At 42.6% G+C, this 24,542-nt stretch overlaps 1 protein-coding gene across 1 annotated transcript in view; it reads right to left on the bottom strand.

The window, feature by feature from the left end:
- rmdn2 (regulator of microtubule dynamics 2) overlaps positions 1–24,542 on the bottom strand; it is a gene marked incomplete at its 5' end in the record, with an annotated part of 30,465 nt that overhangs the window by 2,738 nt on the left and 3,185 nt on the right. Inside the window, 7 exons of the mRNA XM_080016618.1 lie at positions 289–342; positions 1,515–1,613; positions 3,669–3,746; positions 4,537–4,612; positions 16,300–16,360; positions 18,449–18,551; positions 18,646–18,823. Coding sequence (XP_079872744.1) covers positions 289–342; positions 1,515–1,613; positions 3,669–3,746; positions 4,537–4,612; positions 16,300–16,360; positions 18,449–18,551; positions 18,646–18,823 — 649 coding nt within the window. The remainder of the gene's footprint in view (positions 1–288; positions 343–1,514; positions 1,614–3,668; positions 3,747–4,536; positions 4,613–16,299; positions 16,361–18,448; positions 18,552–18,645; positions 18,824–24,542) is intronic.

Consider the following 24,542-nt stretch of genomic DNA (forward strand, 5'->3'; position numbering starts at 1 on the left):
ATTTAAAAGATCTTCATATTCATTGTATAGTTGAGTTTGAGAATGAGATATGGCATCTCTTTACATACCAGTATTTAGTAGTACTTCACACATTTCTATGTACTAATAAACTTTTAAAAATATCAATAAAGCAGTGGATAACGAACCCTTTTCACAGAGCGGTTAGTTCGTCGACATTGTCTAATCTGGTTCACTGGAATACCCCAAGAGTTGGGGAAACAGATGACGTTTAGGGGATAATGGAGAGCAACAACTTTGAAATATGACATAACATTTACTGCAACTCACCTTGGCTAAAAATACATAGTTTAGCTTGGAATATCCTGGGCAGAGCTCCTCTACCTGTGATATGAGGGAAGAAAAAAACAAATGGACAAAACACAACAAAAATAGAGCCGTCAGAGTGTTTTTCCTGCAAAGGCTTGACTGTGGTTGGGATAAGGGAAACAACAAGAATTCCAGTGAAAACATCCTCTTAGCCCTTAAACGGCATTAAATTACTCATGTAATGAGATATTGCCATGGAGCAGTTATAAAGCAAAATAAAGATGATGGCAGAGGTACAAGTACGAGGGCCTCCAGGCAGTGGACTTCCCCCTGGTTCATCCCAGCTGTTTTCCCCTTAGAACAAAATAAGGGGTTAAATTGGGATTTTGGACATGGGGAAACCCGTACGTGTGTAGTATTCCGATTTATCCCTTTCAATACGGAAAAATTATAATACGTTTTTTGCCTCTTCATCTGCCAGGAGATGCTGAAATGATCTCAGTTAATCTTTTGGTGAGTCACTTTGTAACCACAACACAATTATTTTGTGTTGCATTTAAAAATAAGCTTCACAAAACTGGTCCGTATGACGTGTAAACTGTTTAAACAAACTTTCTGTTCCATAACACCCACCCACACACCCACCCACCCACACAAACACCCACACACCCACACACACACACACACACACACACACACACCTGTGGGGGGGGGGGGGGGGCAACACACAGCACCTGGCCAACGTGTGGAAGAATTTGTTTGTCGAAGATGGAGACAGCGTTTTTGGAGGCCTGGCGGCCATGAGCCGCATGTTACAACAGGGACCACTTAAGCTAAATCAATGGGTTTGATTCACAACACATGGGGGCACGAGCGGGAATATTGGCCAGTAGCAAAATAGTTTCATTTCTCTGTACTATGTAAACATGCAAAATGTGGGAAGGCAGACTGAGCCTTCTCCAGGTACATGGGGTTTGGTCTTTTAAGGAGCTACCTGGAGGCAAACTTTGATTTAGCACAACACAAACAACGTGTGATTCATGCTTCAACGCCTGCAAGAGCTTTGGGCACTCGGAATTCCGAGATCTAGGGAGAAAAATAAATATCGATATATTTATGGGCAAAACTATTTAAATCCTATCAGATGGATTCAGAAACAGAGAGACAGAACTAAACAAGTGAGAAGGACACTGGTCATCAAAACGCATCCGGTGTGACGAGGCGACCACAAGGCTGAGCGCCGGCACCTTGAGGAAGTTGTTCAGGGCATCGTGGATGGTGGCACTCGGAGGTTCTCCAAACAACGTGGTTGCGACTTTCCTCTCGAACCAGGACAACTGAGCCACCTGCGACACATGAGAAAAGAACATTTCCTGATTTAAAAGCTAGCAATTCCACTGAAATATGTAGTGCATGTAATATGTAGGTATCAGTTTGGCTTTCATCCTTTCACCCAACCCTCGACAAACGCATACAGAAGTCACAACGTGTCTTGGTGTAAAGATGCGGTCATTTGTTTTCCAGTGACTTTCCTGCTACATGTAGTGCCATGTTCCAAGCCACCCTTTGAAAAACCACAGCTGCAGTTACTCCCAGGTCTTACATAATGTAGAAAAAAACCCAAAACATATTTGTACCATTTTCATTCTTTGAAAGATATTGTGTCTGAAAAGCAGCCAACAATCCTATCGAATGTTTGTACAGTTGGGAAATACACCATATGAAGTTCAAATGATAACCTTTGGATTCTTTGCAGGACAGCGAATGAGACCAGCCAAGAATGACATAAAATTCTTGCATGGTAAAAAAAAAAAAAAAAGCGCATTTAGAAAAAAAAAACGAAAAAAAAAACCAACATGCCATTTGTCAACAACAAAAAAAAAAAGGTATCATTTTTCCATCTCCATTCCAGGATTGACGCTTGACATTTTCATGGTTCAGGTTTTTCCATGATCACGCCTTCGCTGGTCACGGGTCCATTTCAAAAGACACGGCGAGGAGATAATAGGGGCACGGTTCCTCCCTCTGCCCATTCATCTTGGAGAGGTTCTAATTGCAGGTGTAGCGCTGCCTCAGCGTCATCTCAGGCCTCAGAAGCTCACCGACTGAATGTAAACAGTGGATCACTGTTGAACATGACTGTACATCTGAAGACCATAAAATGACTCCCAGCAACATTTGGCGTTTACTCTTGCACTGAACTCCCCTCACATATTTTTTCTTTAAATAATTGTGTATTTTACCATGTATTTTAATTCCGATAATAATACTAATTATAAGTATGTTTAGTATTCATTAATAATAAATAATTATTACAAATAAATAATAATTAGCATCATCATTCATGTTGTAGGTATTACTATTATTGTTATTATTTATAAATTTATTATCAATTTCATTATAGTCTTAATGGATTTACCTAAATATATGTTATGTATAATATCTTTATTGTCATATACATGTCCTAGTATGCTTTGGCAATGTAAGAATTCTTATTCAAGTTCAAGTTAAAGAGATTATTTGTCACATACGGTGAAACATATATGCAGTGAAATGTCATGTCATACCAATAAACCAAATTAGAATTAAAGGGAAAAAGAGAGAGGTTTTTGTGAGAAAATATCACAGTTAAAATAGATAGCACTGGATTAACACTTTAAAAACATTTAGACTTTGGAGCCTATTCGTTTTGTATTTCTGTCCATCCATAACCAGCCAAACCCAAATACTGTAGTAGTAGTACTAGTAGTGTACCCAAATACATAGTTCATCAGCGTAATCTCAGAGTATTTGCTTTAAACCAATTACTTTTAATAACAGCCGTTACTGGGCGATAATAACTGAGTGAGCGGCGCAGGAATCAACAGGAACATTGTGTTATAGAAACGCACTCTCCTCTAAATCATATAATGTAACTCAAACCGGCATTGAGCAATAGGCAATAATTTGGGAGGTTAGGAAGGAAAGCAGAAAGACTGAGGCAAAATTGTTCGCTAAATTCTACTTGGGCATGAATGTACATGATCGGTACATAAAAGAATATCTTATAAGGGTGGCGTCACATTGTTCATAGAAACAATCACAAGCTCTATCGGAAACAGCTCAATTGAAATTTCCTTCCACGGGGGGAACAGTTTAAAAATACCTCCCTGGAGCAATCAGACTTTTTGATGCTAACAATGGCTCGTGTTCACCCCCGACAGTGCACGCTCCACATCCATCGCTGGAGGGAAAACAAACCGAGACGCACAATGCAGATGAATGAGGGGAAACCGTGGGTGTGTGGGTCAGCAAAGGTAGACGATGTGAGCCTCCGCAAGACCATGCGTGTCTACATGAGGACAGACGGGAACAATGGAGAGGTAAGGATGAATGTAGCCGGAAGGGAGGGAGTCACGTACAGCGTAGGACCAGCGGCCCAGCAGGTAGTAGCACATGGGATCCGAAGGCTTGAGCTCGATGGCTTTATCCAGGTGATCCTGGAGAGGGAGCGAGACAGAGTGCAAGTAAGTAAGGAAGGACATATTATTTTATATAGCACTTTTTTAAATAAATGACGAGTAAAGAATATAAAGTAACAACACAATGACATAAGAGTTTAAAAAAACAAACACATTTGTTTACACCTTTACACATAAATACACATTGAAATGAAGACGACAGAACCACAGAGGGGAGGCTTAATGAAAGGCTAACTTCTAAGCAAGTGTTTTTAAGGAGCTGCTAATGGATTGGGCTGATCTAACGTGTTGAGGTAGACTGCTCCAGAGGGATGTGGCTGAAACACTAAAAGCACGGCACCTTTTGATTCAAGATTAGAATTGAGTGAGGGGCGGATAAAAGGCCTCGATCAGGCCATCAGAGATTCAGAGTCAGACGGGGGCAGGATTTATTTCAGGGTTGATTTATGACACACCAGCTTTTCCATTCTGTCGGTTGACCTGAGACTGAGGCCAAGGGGATGTGCGCGCGCACACGCACGCACACACACACACACACACACACACACACACACACACACACACACACACACACACACACACACACACACACACACACACACACACACACACACACACACACACACACACACACACACACACACACACACACACACACACACACGAAGGGTATAGGAGGAGACCTGTATGTACATTACTATTCTATCAAACAACGTATTGGATGGGTTGGTCCGCTGTGCATGACATTTTAAAGAGTCACATACACACTTCAGCTGACGGATGACAGACCTGTTGGAAGTGGGCTCACCTTGAAGATGTAGCCGTTCTTGATCTTGTTCTGAACAGTTTCATATTCGGCCATCATGCCGCACATAATGGCATACCTGCGGGGAGAGAGAATGTTTGGTTTAACCTCAACTTCATGGCTGTATTTATTAGTTGACGTTGAAATTCACCACAATAATCACCAGCTTTAACACATTTAGAGTAGCTCCACTTCATTGTTCACCAATAGCACATTGTATTGTTCTTAAGAGAGAAAAAAACAAAACTGTTTAACGTATAAAGGTAACTGTGGCGGACCAAGCGGTGTGGTCAAGTGTGGTCAGAAGTTGAAGGCACCCTCCTCCATAGATGATTTAAAGGCCTTTACGACGCTTGACTTTTTTACCATAATGTGTAAAAAGGAACCAGTTGATACCCCAACTGGCTTTGCTCAGCATGATTGATGAGTAGCTTCCAGCTCATTTAACCTGCTTGTGTAAAGATACATACAGTAGACTATGCTAAATATGACATCATGGAAAAGTACGGACATCATGTATATATCCAACGAGCATCGCCATGGCACATGCTCTGAAGCCTATGTAGCTTTCCTCCATGGATTTACTTTGGAAAAAAAAAGAAATAAAATCTGGCAGCACATTTCAACTGGTATAGTAATTGACAGGTGGTGGTATATTTATACCCCTTTTCCCACTGCACCAAAAACCCGGTAAAAGCCGCTAACAATCTGCATTTGTCACCACTGGGAAAGGAAAAACCCGGGTTTCAAATGACCCAGCAATAGACCCAGGTTTTAATCGGCTCCACCTCCCATCGGCTCTGATGTAAACAGTACACCCGGGTCGATCGCTAATTTTGGCCCCTTTACCTGCGCGAAGCGACGTGAATTGAAATTTCGGACGCCGGCGCATAAATATCTGTGTATCATTCAGTCATTTCATATCCCATTTAGAATCCAAAGTTAGAAGTGATTGTCTTTTTTTCCGCATGGGGGACCATGAAATGTTGTGAATGCGGGGATCGCACGGTGGGGAGCACAGCGGAGAACCCCCACTCTCCCCGCTGGTCCCCGCTCCCCGCCGCCGAAAGGTGGGGGCACTGGCTTCCGGTGCTCCATGCTGCTTCTACTGTAGTGTTGGGTCATTCATGAACGATCTGACTCCTGTAACCGGCTCAAAATACATTTTTTTTCTTCCAAGTTTTACAGTTTTATGTCCTTGTTTGCTTAAGTTGCTCTCTCCTCTACTGTTTTGTTCCCAATCAAACTGGAACCATGACACGTCCATTTTCCGCCGTGTTTGCGACATCGAACATGACGCACCGGAAAAAGGAACGGCATTTGTCCTGGGAATGGAAAAGGTGTCAATCAGCTATTTTTAGCGGCCCGGGTCAACCCACTCATTTTGTTGTGAAAACGGCATTAGGCAACCTTTAGCAACCTCATCGAGTAAGGCAAAAAAAAAAAAAGTCCAGATACTGTATTTTCCACTATACTATATTTTTGATTGTTGAGCCCGGGTAGCACCCTTCAGTCACACCACCCATTCTCTGGGTCACTAGCTAGTGGAATCCAGCAACACTCAACCTCCTCTTTAACAAGACCACTCATTAGACAATGATAAGCCCCTCTATCTCTTCTCGTCTTTCCCTGCTTCACAATTAACACTGGGAACCCTGAGTGCACAGGGGGGTGCGGTGGGTTGTTCTACTTGACGTAGCATAAGCCTGATTCGGCACTCAGGTTTTGGAGAGGAGACGAGAGGGGTGATCAAAGTCTTTTCACTGCGCGGCTGCTTTAATCCTGCCGGTAATCTGTGTCCAACACCGCAGAGCGATACCAACACCTTTTTTTTTTTTAATGAAGGATCGGGACGTACATGGGTCATCGGATGGTGTCATCTGACGTGGTGGTAATAATAGGTGTCATCGGAAAATTTGAGTGGGAGAGAATTGGGTTGTCTGGATTTTTATTTTGCAGGCTATTTAGGAGAGTCCGAGTTGAAGGATGCCTCCCCTACTTACTCAGCTTCACTCTTTCTCCTGCAATTCATATCTCTCCGCCTCTCGCTCTCCCAATGAGGTAAAAATAAAGCGGCATGCATGTCTAAACAGATTGAAGCCACAAAAGAAGGTCATACAAAATGGGTGTTATTTTCTTGGGTTGTAGAAAGGTGCAATTTACATAATTATAAAGTAATTATACAATTAGGATGCAGTGAAGTGTGACTTTTGATTATAAGTATTGACCTAGTTGAGATGAAGTTCCCTTAAAAAAAAAAAAAAAAAAAAAAAAGTCATACCACCACGTCAGGCGGTTCCTGTATGCAACTGTAAGTACATCAATCTGTAAGCCTTCATGCTTTACATCACACTATCTGTTTAATGTGGGTGATGTGGGAAATTAACGACAATAAAACAAGTGCACAACCACATCAAACTCTTGCGAGGGGTCTATAGATTTTCTGGCAGACTGGGTGAATTGTGTGGAACTGTAACCAAAAAGGTTCCTGTTTATTTTCTTAAGGCAGCGCTGGGCGGGGCCACAAAGCCACTGATTGGTGCTCGATGAGTGGGGAGCTCTAAGACATCACAGGAGCAGAGATGCTATCTGTCTGCAGTCGTGCCCACTGGCTTCCAATGAAAACACACTGCTGGATGCAATGGATTTGAGCTAAGCCCGCACCAACTTGCTGGCTACCTTTTGTGCGCAAACAGAGCCGGGAGGTTGAGTCAGATCGGGCGCATCTGGTGACTGCGCGTGTGCACGACTACAGCTTAGATCACTCACACACACACACACACACACACACACACACACACACACACACACACACACACACACACACACACACACACACACACACACACACACACACACACACACACACACACACACACAGCAATCAATCAAATAGGATTATAATCCTTGACTGCCGGGACTCATTATGATAAGTGCCTTGAGGGCCCCTAAAGCAACAAGGCATTGTTTATAAATATTCAATACTCAACACGTAAAAAAAAAAAGTGTTAAAAATGTTTAATTCTGGGATGGATTTCTAATATCCGCAATTGGGAATCATCATTTCCTGCAACATTCTGCAAGCATTTAATACGTCTTGTTAATGATTATTTAACTTACCCATTTTGTGTAATTGTGTATAGAGCCCGATGAAAGAGCATTTATTTATACAACCAATTAAAAAATGTATGACACAGCAGAACAGCTTATCCCCATCTCTGTGTCATTCTTTATGCTCTGTGGCGCTGTGATGCTGCCTTCTTTAGGACGCCAGAATCTATCCAATGTCACTCTCTGGCACCTGGTGTTTTCATAGCAGCAGCAATTTCAACTCAGGCAGTGATTGAAGGCATAAAGCTACGGTAATGTATATGTGATTCTGGAACTTTCTGGCACAACTCGTTTTCTGTGGAGCGTTTTCCTGAATAGATTCTGCAACCGTGGAATCGTGTGACAATTCCGGAGAGCCCAATTTAACGGATCCGACGGGGTATGCTTTACTTCAGCTACAATGTACAAAATAGGAAGCAGCGTTTATCATGACATAGACAGTAGCAGATCTCCAAAAGCAAATTGAGTAATAATTGGACAACTGGTTGTCTGATAACTAGTCAGGCAACAATCAGATGTTCATCTAAATTTATGCATCATCAAATGTATTGATTGATTTAGTGCCACACATCTGATCTGAGGTCCAAAGAGGAGAGAGACAAGAGAGACATACCAGATGGGAATACTAATCACACTAGAATTCAACCCTTGCACAGGTGGGAGAAGTGGGTAGGATTGCTCAACATCTATTGTAGGCCGCCGCAGGGCATGTTTGTCGCCACCATTATTCAGCCGGTAGAAATTCTGATCGCGCTCAATAAAATGTTGGGTGGGCTCAGAAGTGCTCTTCACCAGCGGGAGAGTATTTTGTGATTGGCCAAGCTCACAATGGTGCTGGCTCAAACAGGGAGTTTAGAGCCAGTAAAAACAAGAAAGAAAGAAAGAAAGAAAGAAAGACAGCTGAAAACACTGTCAATAAAAATTGAGTTTTTTTTGGTCGTCACTGAGTCAAAGCCCTGGGAATTGGCTGGCACAATTGACACAAAAAAAAGTGACTTGACTCTCGGGTAAAGTATTTATTTTTTTAATGTGAAAGAGTGCTTTGCCTCCAGAGGGTAGATAGGCAAGGGGAGGGCAGAGAGAAGGCGGGAGAAGGAGGGGACGAGCGAGAGCGGGAGAGATGGGAGGTGGACATGTACAGAGGTATGTCTGGCCTCGGGAGCCTACTGGCTTTTGTTTAGCGGATCCTTTCTCCTCTGTGTTGAAATGATATCTCTAATAACTTTTTAGGGCAAGAATGGGGAAATACAGAGGTGCGGGGACGCCGGAGGAGGAGGAAACAAAACATTTATGTCGGGGGGAAGAGTAGAGAGAAAATGAGAATATTAACCGTGCAAGTTTAGTCCAGGTTTTTCGACGTGGCTTGCTGAAATCCCCCCCCGGTCTGCTGGGCAAAAACAAAAGGGTCTAAGTGTCAGCTGCTTGGCGGAAACAGCCGATTGATTTCAGCCTTCAAATCCAAACATAGAGGACTCATTCAAAGACAGAGAGGACTAGGCAGTGCTCCAGGCGGAGGCCAGCATCGACACAAGAGAAACAAGAACTTGAGGGATTCAAGGAAAACCTCTGTGAGGCTGTGGGAAGTCGGTAAAAAGTGCGGGATGTGAGATTTCTGGAAAAGAGAAAAAATTCCTGTCAATGTGTCAAGGGCTCCTACAGCAGTCAACCTCATTGGTGGCTCCCTACAACTACGGCGGGGGTTAAATTCTGAGCCTGAACGGGGGTCTCCCATAGCTACTGATAAAGCACAAAGAAACAGAACGCACTCTGGTCAGGGTCACCTTGGTGATGACCACAGCGACAAAGGCATGTGTTCGGTATTAAAGTAAAACTAACCCCCTGCTTCCCTCCCCTCCTTCAGATTGGTGCAGGCACAGGCTCTCTGGTAAATCCCCGGGGCCTTTGTACCATCAGAGGGGCCCTATAGTCAAGGATTTACATGAGCTAAATTCTCATGGCGGGATCAATGGATATGCACCTATAAACAAAGTCAACAAAGCAGGAGCACAATCACGCTTCCCGGGTTCATGGTCACAGTGGTGAATCCACCACTTGTAACCCCATTTCCAACTCAAAGACGCACACGCACACGCACACACACACACACACACACACACACACACACACACACACAATTACAATATATATGCCATGACACATGTAATATAATACTTTCCAAGGATATAATACAACGCTTTCCAACTGCTTTGTCCAAAGCAGTTAGCTAGAAATCTGCAAAGTAAATTCAGTCAGAATGGAGCCTGGAACTGGAGAAGTCTTATCTGACATAGCTTGGAGAAGTAGTCCAAAAGTTTGTGAGTGACACTCAAGAGTTCAATGGAGAGACCCATTTGGCTCAATAGTCATTGCGTCTTCTAAAGGCAAGAGTCCTCAAGAGTCCTCTCCTTAGAATGGAAGAGAGCTGCCCGTTCTAGAAGTCACGTGGAGTAGGAAAGTAGGCAAAATCTGAAGAACGGCCGCCCGGAAGTCCAATGACGGGACAACAAAGACAAACGGCAACACAAAGGTTTGTCAGGTATTCAGCCTGGCGACGGTGAGAACGCTCTGTGAGCAGTTTGTGTGGCAGAGCTGGCAGCACATCTTAACACCTGCCAAATTTATGACCAGCTTGGCAGCATTGTGAAGGGAACGGGTGACAAGATTTCTCACGGCATTGCAGCAGTAAGTAAACAGTTACCTCAGACATAAACTGCCTTGCAACTCTGCTTGGCGCAGTCCCCAGTCTCCACCTCCTAACTTAACAGCAGCTTTATCTACTTTGCGCTGTCCGTTTGACTTAGACAGCATTTCTGAACAGTTTAAGATTCTTACAAATTCCATTTGTGGATATAGGATTAAGCATTGAGCTTTTTTTTTTTAAGCTGTTGCCCTTAATTAACTAAACAAACACCGCCCTTTCTTTCGTTTGACATCTAGTATGCTGTGGAATGTGCATGAGCTAAAGCTAATTATTTCCTAATGAGCAGGGCAGGACTGCTGACTGAACGAGGTATACTGTGACAGCTCTTCTAAGGGAGACCGCTCGCTGGAAACCTATTGCATGTGCCACTCACTAAAGGAACTTAATATATGGTTACATATAGATGTGCAAAGGGAAGTAAAGCCTTCACAAACATAAATTGCCTGTTTAAAAAAAAAAAAAACAAGCACACACAGACGCACATAAACACACGGGGGGGGGGGGGGGGGGGGGGGGGGGGGGGGGGGGGGAGCCATCAATAGCATCAATTGCGCCCCCTATCTGCTTGGCGCAGGTTTAGAAGGTTTACCTATGTTTGGTGAAACTTAAAATACCCTACTAATAAACAAAGTGAATGCAAAACTTCACAGTCTCTATTCACATTGGCTGGACGTTTGTTTAAATAACTGACACAGACAAATTCTTTTGAATGAAAATAAGTAACAGTTTACTGATTGCCTTTCATATGTACAAATAATAACTACCCTTTTAAGTGGAAAAAAAAAAACATCAATAGGACCGCTTTTAGTTAGAAAAACAAACAGTTCACACGAAAGTTAAATCCCCTATTTCCAATATCAAACAGGTCAATTTAACTATTTAGCCCGATATTAACAACAATTGTGGGCACACACACACACACACACACACACACACACACACACACACACACACACACACACACACACACACACACACACACACACACACACACACACACACACACACACACACACACACACACACACACACACACACAGCTGGATACCGTTGCAGGCCTATGCATCGCTCGGGTGCGGTGCTGCCGAAAAAACAGGCGTAGAGTGGGGGAAAAAACAAGTCCAACTCACAAGTCCAAAGTAAACCCTGTAAAACAGGTTGTGGTCTGAAAAAATAAAGCAGTGGCGGAGGTGAAATCCTCGTTAGGAATCAGTCGTCCGACGGCAGAGGCATCCGCAGCTCTAGCGATTCACCGACGTTAGTTTAGCCGACACTCGCACTACACATTCACCTTAATACACTACGATTAAGCAAGAAATGTACGTGGTCTTATGCTAAACTTTCTCCGGTTTCTTCAACCATACACCGCGCTACTTCTCCATCCTCTCGTCTGTCTCCCGCTCTCCCTCATTCCTTCCTCGTCCGTCCGCACTTCTCTCCTCCAAGCGAGTGAGAGGGGGTCACGTCACTTCCGTACACTGAGCCGAGCGAGTCACAGCGGGTGACTTCCGCAAGCTAAGCCGAGGCGCTGAACCCCGCTAACGTCGATCGATCGTTTCCCCTTCGCTCTTAACCCACTGGCCAATTACCACAGGTGGCACTGACGGATACCTCCAGTAACCAATGAAACAACATCGCTTAGAACTGTTTATTTTAACTACTTAATCACCCATTTAAATTCTACCCTATTTATGATTAAATTCTCTTACTCTTTCATTTAACCATCTTTCTCTCATCTTTATCTTTATTAAACTAAATCAATTTCTGTATGATTGCCTTTTAACCTTTAGGAACTACCTTGTTTAAATCCCTTTAATTTACACCGGGCTACATACATGTGGAAAAGTAAATAATCCGTGCATCTGCATGTCCGCAGGGGGGTGGGGGTATCAATGGCTCCCCGGAGCCTGACACGGGACACTCTTTTAATGCTTTTTCTACTAGGAAAAGGAGTAAATAAATATACATCTAAAATAATAAAAACAATGCTTTTGTGTGTTTGATTTAGAGAAATGGAAACGGGCTACGCAGCGTAGCGTAAATGCGGAATGGAGAGTCTCCATTATGCATTTATTACTCCGCTACTCTACGCCGACGAATTATCAGTCTCGAAAAAATATTTAAAATAATTGTTGCTAAGTCGTTTTTTTGATTCCATTAATAAAAATGGAAAATTGTAAGGAAATCATTGGGGGTGCTGCGCCGATGCTATGCAAAATGCAGACAGGGCTATAGAACTAGCAAACCTCTCCCCCTTGGCACCGATTATGCACGGGGTATCCAACGGGGTTTGATGGCGCACGGAACGGTGGCACTGAATGTGCTGCCTTTTTTTTCTTTGTCCGTGCAGTTACCACCAGCTCTCTGCGGATGCTAATAATTTCAAGCTAACTGCGCGTGGCTTTTAGTACCGGTGTTTGTGAATTTGATGTTTTTTGCAACGAGGCTCATTTGCATAGAATGTGCTCAATTTCGTGCAAAATCCATCCATACTACCTAATTGAAATATGCGCAAATTACACCGGCGCACCGAGAGGCTATTTGCGCTGCAGCGCAGTTAGGGGTGCATTTCACTCTTTGCAGGTGCTTTGTGAATTAGACGGTTGCTCTTTGTGTTATTTGCGCAGGTTTAATGGTCGTAAAAGCCTCGTAATCCTTTCGTGAATTCGCCCCACAGAGCTTAATACAGTCAGCAATGGTCAAAATTCAGTCTACAAAGTCCTCTAAAGAGCCTCTATATAAATGAACAAATTGAGGACTGGAAAGCTGTTGCTAGAGTAGGATGTGTCATTCTCAGTGGGGTCTTGCAAGCTGAAAATGCAGGCGCTCGTGTAACTGTAAGGTGGAGGAGGCCAATCTCTGAAGGTAATCTGGAGCAATCTTCATCTGTGTATTCTGTCCATGAGTTCAGTGTACGATCAGCGTTCAAGTCACAACATGAGTGCTGCACTCAGACATGGAATGCAGCGTTGGGGCCTGCACAAATACAAACAGGATCCATGCCATCGGGCCCACTCTGCACGACTAATTAAAAGCAAGGGGATTTTTTTTTTTTTTTTTTTCAGAATCACCAGGCAACCAGAGGTAGTATACTTTTCCATCGCCACAGGATCTCTATTTCCTTTTCTTTGATGTTTTGCCTTTAGAATCCCAACCAGCTGCAATATTCACTTAGATGGTTTTGCTACTTACTGCAGAGCTTAAATGGACAATGAGCCTTCAATGAAGCGATTACCAAAAATATTATCATTTTGACGCTTAGCTTGACAGGCTGAAAGTAAGGAGTGACTGTGGATATGCAGATGAAAGGTTAAGGTGAGTAATATGAAGAGAGGGGACGTGTAAGGTGTATCGTTTTATCCCAAAACACCAAACACTGGGAGACCCGACCTGACCCCCATAGGTGCTCTAACTCACAACGACAGCAACTGCTGCAATAGAGGACCATAAATCACATTTGTGTGATATGCCGGTGTTGCCATTAGGCTATCAGAGAGAGACCAAACCATGTTTACATTCCCTGAACTGCAGGGGATGCGATGGTATCAGCTGGAAAAGCCTGGGTTGGGGTTGGGGCTGGGTGGGGTAGTCTGCAGGAAGAGAGGGTGGCTGGTAGGTCAGCTGCTATCATCTCCGAAAACGCACACATTCAGGGCTTCCAGCTTTCTAATATGGTTAGGAGTTTTGGTTTTCAGGTGTGTGGGGGCTCCACCACTCGTGTGAAACAATGTAAAGTGTGATTCTGTACTCACAGACGACATGTATTAGTAGCACATGCATCATATGTAGCTTTCTCCTGTTTGTATTCATATATCTGAATATCAGAGACGTCAGTTACTTCATCTCCACTGCCCAGAACTGTGCTGTGAAGGGCCGTGCAGGGCTGAGCCCAATAACACCCTGTTGGTTCCTGCTATGTTTCCATGGTATACTGAGCCGGCAGGGCTGCCTTCGTTGCCTGGCGTTGTTATGGAAACAAAATGCTACTATCACATGTCGGTCTGTTATGCTAGCTAGCTAATGGTAATCACAATTTTTTCCAAAACATCAAGACGGAGGACTTGGATTTCGTTGACTTTTTTCTGTATTTTCACATTCTGTTCTGTGCATTATTGTGCAGAGTGGGATAACAAGGGTATAACAAGCTGTTTTGTCTTATCTGTCCACACTGCCAGCAAACCCTGTATTTCCTTTTTTTGTCCATTGCGTATTCACTTTTCTTTAACCTGATAACAATGTTATCCATTGACTGATTCATCGCTGACGGAAACTGAAAAGAAATGTGATGAAAAGTAAAATGCTTTCCGTTGTACTCGCATCAACATTGAGTGACGAAAGGGGTCAGCACCAGTTACCAAAGAAGGCCGGAAACTTACATGTTTGGTTCCTGAAACCCTGCAGGCAGGTCACAGGTGTAATGGAAATGAGTAAAACAACCATGATTTTCCGTGGCATGCCACAGCATGGCGCTGTCGCGGAGAAAAGGCCTCGTGTCCAGTCAGAAGTGCAAGTCAGAAGATCAACCTGGTCCATTGAGCGAATCCGCGTAAACGTATTCTTCTTTCATTTATTATTTCAACTTAACGTCGACTGAGCACCTGACAAACAACTCGACTTCAGTCACCATGGTAACCCCACAACACACAAATTGCACTCCGATTCCTCCTTAAAAGATGGTCTAAGTTCTTCTTGTTTTGCCTGGCAGAACACACACAATGCAGCATCTCAGGAACGAGTAAAGACTTAAGCACTGCTGTGAGAAAGCTAAAGGCCTCTTTACCCAGGGAAACTGTTTCGCAGTTTAAACTTTTTTCTTTTTTGTTAGTTCAACCCTAATCAACTGTCCTTCTGTAGGTGGCCTCAAGACAGAGTCGCTCAAAAAAGAACCTTTCAACCACACATGAACTTGTGTGTGATGGAGTGCAGGGTCGCATTTTAAATAGTGGTTGCCGCCGCCTTAAGCCGCGGTCGCACCAGGAATAGACCGTGCAAGGCAGCTCTGCTTGTCTGTGCGAAGGAGGCGACACAGTGTTAACGCTGTACGGTTGCTCAGCATGCGAGGTTTCTCACCAACTAAAGACAGTGAAGCAAGTATAAGGGAACATAATGACACATTTATTTATGCCTCAAGAATCAATGCAAAACATACCGTGTTTATTTTGTGTAACAATTTCCTGGCAGCACAGAACTGTGTAAAACTGGATTATTGAGACCCCTAAAATAATACCAAACTCTTCAACAGAGTAATGCCACATTGCTATCGGTCAAAACATTGACAGGACCTGAAGATACAGCATCAATCGTGACAATTGCATTGAACTGAATTTAATTTGGTGTGAAATTGCTGTGACAAATGCTGATGTGACTGGGCACAGTGGGCTAATAAGCACCTCCGGGAAATTGTGATTTTGCAATCTCAATAATTCAACCTATCTCTGCAAAATTGTCACGCTTTCTCCGCATTCAATTGCCAGATCAACGGACTGCTTACACTTTAAGTCCCTCCCTGAGAACATCAGTGTATCGTCATTCAGTGCTCATTTTATTTTAGTGCTTACTGTATGTTGAACTGAAAGTTTATTATGTAGACTTATTACTGGAAGCCAAGCAAAATGACATTATTGACTTGTTGAAACTTTGAGCCCATGTTTCTTTATAAAAAAAAAAGAGGAATATAAATATTTCCAGTTCTTTCTTTGAGAAAGAAAGTGAATCAACATTTCTCATTCTTCATTGGTAGTAATTGTGTTATGCAACTACAAAAGCGGCGGCCATATCCATATGTTTAGATTTGCACATTTCTATGCGTTTCTACATTTCAATTAATATTTTTCTAAGATGAAACACGACTTTTAATGCCGATGTAGAACACATATGTTGTTTTAGGGGGGGGGGTTTGGGTTCTTGTGAAGGATTTTAGTTTCTAACAGAGACAGAAAAATAACTCCACCTACCACTGATGACTTTCCGCACAGGAAGGGTTTACCCTCACTGCCTCCTCACCGATTTTGATACCTGAGGGGGGAAGGAAAGGAAATGATGCGATAAAATGGCAAATTAGAAACGCACAGCGTCCAGCCCTGACATTCTTATGCACGTTACAGTGGATTAGAGAACAGATTAGCATTAGATTGAAGGTGGTGTGTTCAGGATGAAGTGAGTGAGGATGTAACAAGAGCTGTAACACACACACACACACACACACACACACACACAGACACACACAGACACACACACACACACACACACACACACACACACACACACACACACACACACACACACACACACACACACACAGGATTGTAGAAATATAAATACAAGCCCATGAAATGCTTTCCAGGAAGGGGGCTGGGATCTAAATCCTTCGATCACCCAGTGGTGACTTTCTCATTCCAGTTGATCTATTACCTGTGTGATGCTTTCACACGATACCCAGTCGCTTTAAATAGCCACAACTCTGCCAAACCCGTTGATCTGTGTGAAATGCAACTGGCCACCGCAGATAAGAGAAACATTAATGGCAGAGGATTACGGATAAAGGTGGTCAATCCAGTTTGAACTTTTGTATGATCACAAGAGGAACATTGTGATGATATCTACAATATAAGATAAGATAAAATAACACTCCTTAATCCTTGGGAGGGAAATGCTGGTGTTACAGCAGCCAAAAACAGTGCAGTCAAGAAAGAGATCAATTAAAAAGAGAAATAAATTATTTGCTGCCGGGGGCAGAGTCTGGGATATCTTGATAAAAGTCGGAAAGGATGTGAAAATGAAATGTTAGGCAAAAACTCAGCACCCAATTTAAAGCATTTTGCAACATTTCCGAATTTCTAATCCATTTACTTTGCTAATCAACTGGTAATTTTTGCGTGTACAGAATTGAACCACTACACCCGCTGGTGGCAGAAGAGCAGTACTGACACATGGACAGAAAATATAAATATTCAACAGGGTCAGCACAAATATTTCCATTTGTCTTTGTGAGATTCATAGTGCTGTTTTGAGGAGAATGGTTGTAGTGGAGTGGGTGTAGGAGCAGATTTACCAGTACAGGTGAGGCCCTATCAATTTTTTAATACAATCATGTGAATAAATACTTACAGAATATAACTAGGTTAGACTTAAATAGCACTTGAACGCAATGAACACATTCTTTTGATCTGAGGGATCAAACCGGCAAACTCTTCAGTTGCCAGGCGACCTGCTCTACCTTCTGAGCTACCGTTTGTCATGTGCCCTGACTGTATTGTGTGACGTGTGACGTAGAACGTATTTTTGAAACTATTGTGTTTTCTGAACCACTTTGTGTTTGTGTTGTTTACGGTGATGGAGCATGAAAAATCACACTTCTGTGTGTGTGGACGAGGCAGGGCCAACCTGAACACAATGAGGAGATGTGGCAGAAAGGTCGTGGAGACACCGCTGCTTGCCACGTGAATGCCTAACGTGTGCTGCACTAGCACAGAATAGAGTAGTTTACCATGTCCAAACTACTGGGCTCTACAATGCACTACCAGCTAATACTAGCTACCTTAACTAGCTTTCTTTGGTCTACTAGCTTTCCTTCTTTACCATAATCTAATTCCTATGACTGACATGGACTTGGTGAGGCCTGACGTCCCTGCTCTGACGGTTTTCAGTGGTCTTCGTGGCACACTAATCACCGTTCTTCAACCCAATAGAGGAATTCTTCTTTGGAATTTTCCTCTTACGTTGCAGTGGTTGGGAGAACCGCATTCACTTTGCCGTACACGGTATACAGCGAACACTGTTTCAAGCAGGGTGTTTTGCTTGCAGTACTTATTCCACGGAATGAAATATAGACAAATATGCAAATAAATATATTTTTGTCGTTTTCTTGACAGTAAAATTATAATTAACATGCATTCGAGGTTGACAATATGAGGAGTTTTGCCAAATCGGGATATGAGCATATTTTTTGTGCACAGGTGGAGGGATTGATGGACCGCTTGTAAAACAAGGATTACCCAGAATTGCCGCTGTGGTTATGTCCTGAGATCACCTCGGACCCCTCGTGGGAAGCCTGGAAGTTGAGAGTATCCTGTATCAACCTTTATTTTATTTCTGAGAGATTACCATTCTCAGCGTGGGCCTTCTTCTCTTCGAGGCTTTGGCTGACGTCGTGAAGATCGCAGTAGGCCCGTATAAGTCGCCATAGAAATGAGGCGTTCTGTCCAAACTGTGAAGACAAAAAACAAAAAAAAAAAACGGCGTCAACAGCATTCTGAGATATACTGTTGGATTTGCTAGAAATAAAAAGGTCTCGGACACACCTCCTCCTTCTTGTCCAGGAGCAGATCAAGAGACAGTTGTTTGTCGGGGTCGTTGCCTTGATGCAAACTGTCAATCCTCTCCAGGAGGATGGATAGCTCGTCCACGGGTTCCTCTGCTTGACCCCGACCGAGGTCACTCAATTCCTCTTCTTCAGAGTCTGTCAGCGCTGTCATGTACCTGGAAAAAAAACAAAATACAAACAAGCAGCTTTTCAGAATTGCCCTGCATGTGAAATTAAAACCTCCTGGAGTGCAAGGAAGATAAACGCTGGTTTGTATGTGTTTTAAATGGCGACCGGAATTGTCTCCATTTGGGCCCTCAGCAAAACATGAACGTCTTGGTGGGCATCACTTAATAGCTTTGAGTGACTAAGGTCATGCCATTTTTCCTAGAAAACAAAATCAAGTTTTTAATGAGTAGATTTCATGGGCCCCCTTGATGTCAGACGTATTATTATATACAAGCAGGTCACTCAATTATTCTTAAATCTCGGCTCTGAAGAAAGAATTAACTTCTTAACATGTATACCTGAAGGCTGTTCTACCCAACACCGGGAGGCTTGTTTTTTTTTTTCCCAGGAGAGGCGTGCAACACTTCCATTAAGACGTTTTATAGTTCATCTTTCAACTGTAGAAAATGAGCTCCAACACCCTAAGATAACACTTGGGAATAAATACATTAAAAGCAAAAAAGAAATCTTTATTAACCACCCAGCCAGGTTAAATCAAAGACACACAGGGGGTTGAAAATATGAAAAGCCTCTATTAAGTCTTGGCAGATGCCGCACGTGCGTCATTGGTGGTTAAGGGAATGTTTAGGTCTGCGAGCCATGGTTCTGGAGGGATGTGTCAGAGCTGGTCTCTCATAGAAGCACAGAGGACCTAACAGGTGCCACTTGCCGCAGGCATCATGCAGGCACCTCCCTTCCAGACACACCTTGAGCCCTCTTGTTATTACAAGAGCCAGGATATATGAGCCACAGAGGGGTTTGGGTCTGAAAAAAAAAATACTGCAGATGCAAGTGAGAACAACAAATGACAGCGCCACAGCATGGCAAACTGAAGTAGGAATTCTACTTTCCCCTAACTTCAACCTTTACGAATACCACCAAACTAATGATTTCTTTGTTATGAATACTGAACTATTTGTTTAGAAAAGATAAATGTATTAATCAATAAAAGGTTGTCTTTAATAATTGCTAATGTTGTCTTAATTAATTGCTAATGTTTAATAATCGCATTTAATTTGAAGGATTCCATCAGAAAGTAGGAATAAAGCAGTGGCTACCTATTCTCACTGAATTTAAAAAAACAAAACAATAAGAGTGATTATTTTAGGGATTACAGCTGTCAGCTTCTCAAAGCAAATGTGTGTGGCCAGCAGGCCCAGTCTGTTCACTCAAAGAATCATCCGTACATTAAAGGTCACTTTGCTTGGAAGAGAGAAAGTTTGAAAGCAGCTCGTTTATTCACAAAGACTATTCAAGAAAATATAAAAATCCACAAATCAAAACCTATTTGGATTAACAATTTCTACCTCATCAATGTTCATTGGTTTGGTAAGAAAAGGGGATAATTAGAAACTGAACCATTTAAAGGAATAAGGCTCAGATTATCATCAGTTTTGCTGTCCATTTGTCTATGAACTCTATTGGCCCTTTGGAGAAAGACAATCCTAGGCCTTGTTTACAACTGCAGTTAAATAATCCTGTATTTGTACCCTGACCCCAGGTTAAACCCCAAAACCTGCATGAGGGGCAAAAACCATTTATTGGTCAACACACCTTTATTCTCCCTCCCTTCCTGTGGTTATTTACTAGGTGGTGGTGTTGAGAGAGGCAGCAGAGTACTGAGTTATCAGTGTATTCCTGTTATGCCATCCCACGTCTTATGAATTGCTCAAAATGAAAATACAATATCCTAAATAATATATACATTTAATAATTATCTCATGCAGCTTTGCAACTGTACACTGTGCTGTATGTGATTATCTGTAAATGTTTTTCGTGCAAATAGATTTCATATTTATACCCATTTATCATTATTTTATAGCTTGTACATTGCATTGAATAGCCATTTTTTTTAATGTCATATTGAAAGCAACAATTTACATATTCCACCTCTTGCACATCTTCCAGCAACCATTACAAATTCAAAGTCTATGGAATTGAACATGCCAGTTCCTTCTTTAAATGTAGTTATGTTCTGCGCGATAGGGATGGATGTCTATGCCAAGAGGGAAAAGGCTGGATTCTTTCAAGGGAGCTTAGCAGTAGGAGTTGTCATGGTGAGAGCTCTCCAAACAAAAACTGATCCTAGCATCCCTAGGCTTCAGAGCATACAGCTAGAGGCGTTTCAGTCCATGTACCACCGGTAGCAGGGCCATTTATAGTCTACACTTCAAAAACGTCCAGACTGCAGAGTGGTTTTCTGGGCACCAGGAGGGTAAACTAGGGCAAACATTCTTAAGGAGGCCCTCAGAGGCCCGTGTTTCTTAAAGAGCAGCTGCTGAATCATCAATAGCATGACTTCCTGAGTTTGTATGGTCAATACCGGTCATGAATAAACAGGTGCCAACTGTGCACCCTGCGCTTAAGAAGCATTTCCACCGAAAGATAGTATCTAACTTAGTTTGTTTTGTCGTTTGTTTGTTCCAATTGGGATAGTGAATTATGCACAAGGAAACCGCTATACAAAATGTTGAATTGGCTTCCAATGAAAACTGCCAAAAGGTATAGTGGCGGGAACAACCATTCAGTTAGATAAAGATGTTGGGAAGAACAGCGCTGCCAAAGTAACAAGGATACTCAGTTGTACAAATTATTCCTACTTGGAATGGATAAACAGTGTAAAAAATCTCAATTGTGAAATATCAAATGCAATGCAGGTGCACTCTGGGTAGTGGTTCACCGGTGGCATCGTCTACAACTTGTTAAGAGGAGACATATTTGATCGACATGCACGACAGTGCAAACGTTTTTGTGGAAAAGCAATGCATAACACCTCTCCACCTCCCACCTCCATGTTTAAAAAGAGCACACTAATAAAGCCTGGGCTATGATGGGTGTCTTGATTAGATTATTTTGTTTATAATTTTGTTTACGTTTCTGAATCAATTTGAAAATTGCAACATTGATACTTTGTTTGGAAGTTATGCTTCTTCTCCTTTCGGCTGCTCCCGTTAGGGGTCACCACAGCAGATCATCTGCCTCCAATACCTTCTGTAAAGTGTGTTTAGAAATTATGCAACCATTTTAAATTTAATACCACCATAGTCTTGTAATGCACATCAGATGGTACACTGTAAAATTGGTAGCAATTCTCCTAATGCATAAAATCTCAATATATAGATAAAGAATTGTATCGTGAGCCGACCCATCAATATCAAATTGATTGATATTGAATCAAATTGTGCCCCACTTGTTCCAATGAACAATGGTACAATTGGTATCGATATCAAATCAAGAGTTCCAGCCCTAATAGGATAAGACCACCACCATAACACCACCGACTATTAATAACTAATTAATAACACTTATTAATCCCCTGGGGGAAATTCACGGACTATGTGACTATGCAGATACAGATATATTTCACAAATGCCTTTTAGGCAGAACGGTTTGTTTGTGTCACATACATTATAAAACGAAAGTAAGCATGAGTTAAATAAATAAGTAAATATTTGCTTTAGCCAAAATACCTTTCCTGGAATAAGCACAAAGTCCATTTTGACTCCAAGATACCTACCGTGACATCGTTTTTTGGTCATTTTGGCTTAAGCATTTAATTGCAGAGAAGACAATGATTTCATTTTCTCGTTTCATAAACATGTCTGCGTGCGCTGATTTGGCATGCACCCCCTACCTCAACTAAACAAAACCTATCTGCTTGCTTAAATCAACAACTATCCAATGTCAGGAAAGCTATTTTTCTTGTTGTTTTGAGAGTGAAAAAAAGAGAGAAGTTATAATGTCCTTGAGCTACAGCAACGTGACATGGATAAACAGAAGTGGGAACTGTTTGAGGAATTACAAGTTCCTACAAGACACGTTTGAATAAGGTCTCTGACAGCTTGGCACGCAGTTGGTGTGATTGATTGGCTCTCCCTGCTTGTAGGGAGGCAGCTCTGAGGAAGCTGTTATGACAAATGACGACAAAATGGAGTATTACAGGGGGGCGTCTCAACCTTTAGGGGGCAAGCTGTACGTCTTCATTCGCAGACGGACTCTTCCACACTCCATAACTCTGGCAGTGTGTCCTCGGAGCTCGCTCTTAATGTCACTGGTGCAAATTACATGGGAAAAGTCATGCACTGTGTAGCCCAGACACGTGTTAGAGCAGGACCTGTCTCATCAGTGGATATGCCAACAGTCAGAATATCTTAACAAAACACACCAAAAAGTGACGACTAGGATGCTTTTTAGAAAATCACTTGCAATTATCCCTACTAAAACTAGAAAGTCAGTCGCAAAACAGAAGCTAAAATAATATAGAGTTTGAAATATTTGCTACTTAGCCCAAAAGCTATGGGCAAAAAAAGCAAAACAGAGTAATGGCCATTAAACCAGTTTTGGTTAAATGATGGGTGTGTCTTGTGCCAGAGCAAGATGTGTTTCGGAAGCTAATAAGACCACATTGATATGATGGCACTGGTTAAACTTTGATTGCTGCCATCATTAAACCAATACAACCTATGTGAATAAAAGTCTACATAGAGGTTGTATTGGATTAATGATCAATTCATTTGTTCCGAAAAAGCGCTCACATTTCCCTCTGTTCCAAGACAACTCGACAGTGTAACTGGTTCTTCTGGGTAAATGCCAGGCATTCCCTAAGGGGCTGGAATTTCTTCCCTGCACTATTTCCACTAACCTCACACCCTGCACCGGTACAAGTAACACAGTGTGAGGCTACGGCTCTTCAATCACTGGAGGTGTGTTTTTTTTATTTTTAAGAATTATAACCTGGGCTGTAATAAGGAGCATCTGATTAGTCTGATCTGCTGCCACTCAAGTGCCAGGGTCTACATACACTTCTCACAAAAAGTTAGGGATATTCGGCTTTCGGGTGAAATTTCAGGATGAACGTAAAATGCACTATAACCTTTACAGGTGAACTTAATTTGACCTTCTCTAAACTTTTGAATGCACATGTCCAACTGTTCAATGTTTCAGTACTTTTTTCACAACTTGCTGTTCTCTAACAAGGAGCTGAACAGCAAAATTCACAACAGATGTTTGATCCATGAATCGACCAATACATTTCCTGGTTCAATTAGAATTGGTATCTAAACAGTCCTCTTCATCATGCTGTTCACATGTTGACATCATGAGACCAAGACGACACCTAACAACTGATCAACAGGACCTCGCCATTGTGAGGCTTCAAACAGGATGTTCTCAGAGGGAAGTTGCTACTGAGCTTAGAGTGTCATCAGCAGGTTGCAAAAGAGATACAGAGAGACTGGAAGCGTCACAGAAAGGCATAGAAGAGGACGTCCTTTGGCCACATCCCACACTGATGAGCGCTTCATTGTGAACAGTGCCATGCGGAATCAGATGATGATGCCACTCAACTCCAGGCACATTTAAGGGAGGTGAGAGGCACCAAGTGTCACGTCAGACCATTCGAAATCATTTACATCAGCGTGGTCTGCGTGCTAGAGGACCTGCAAGGGTACCTGACCACACCACCAGGCACAGCCATCATCGTCTTGCACGGGCCAGGGAGCATTTACGCTGGACGTGGGACCAGTGGCCTCAGTGCTGTTCTCTGATGAAAGTTGATTCACGTTGAGCAGAAATGATGGCCGCCAACGATGTTGGAGACGTCAAGGAGCGCGCTAAGCATCAGCCACTGAGTCTTTGGTGGTGGTGGTGTTACAGTGTGGGCAGGTG

Source organism: Zeus faber (assembly GCF_960531495.2).
Source record: "Zeus faber genome assembly, chromosome: 16".
Classification (NCBI taxonomy): Eukaryota; Metazoa; Chordata; class Actinopteri; order Zeiformes; family Zeidae; genus Zeus; species Zeus faber.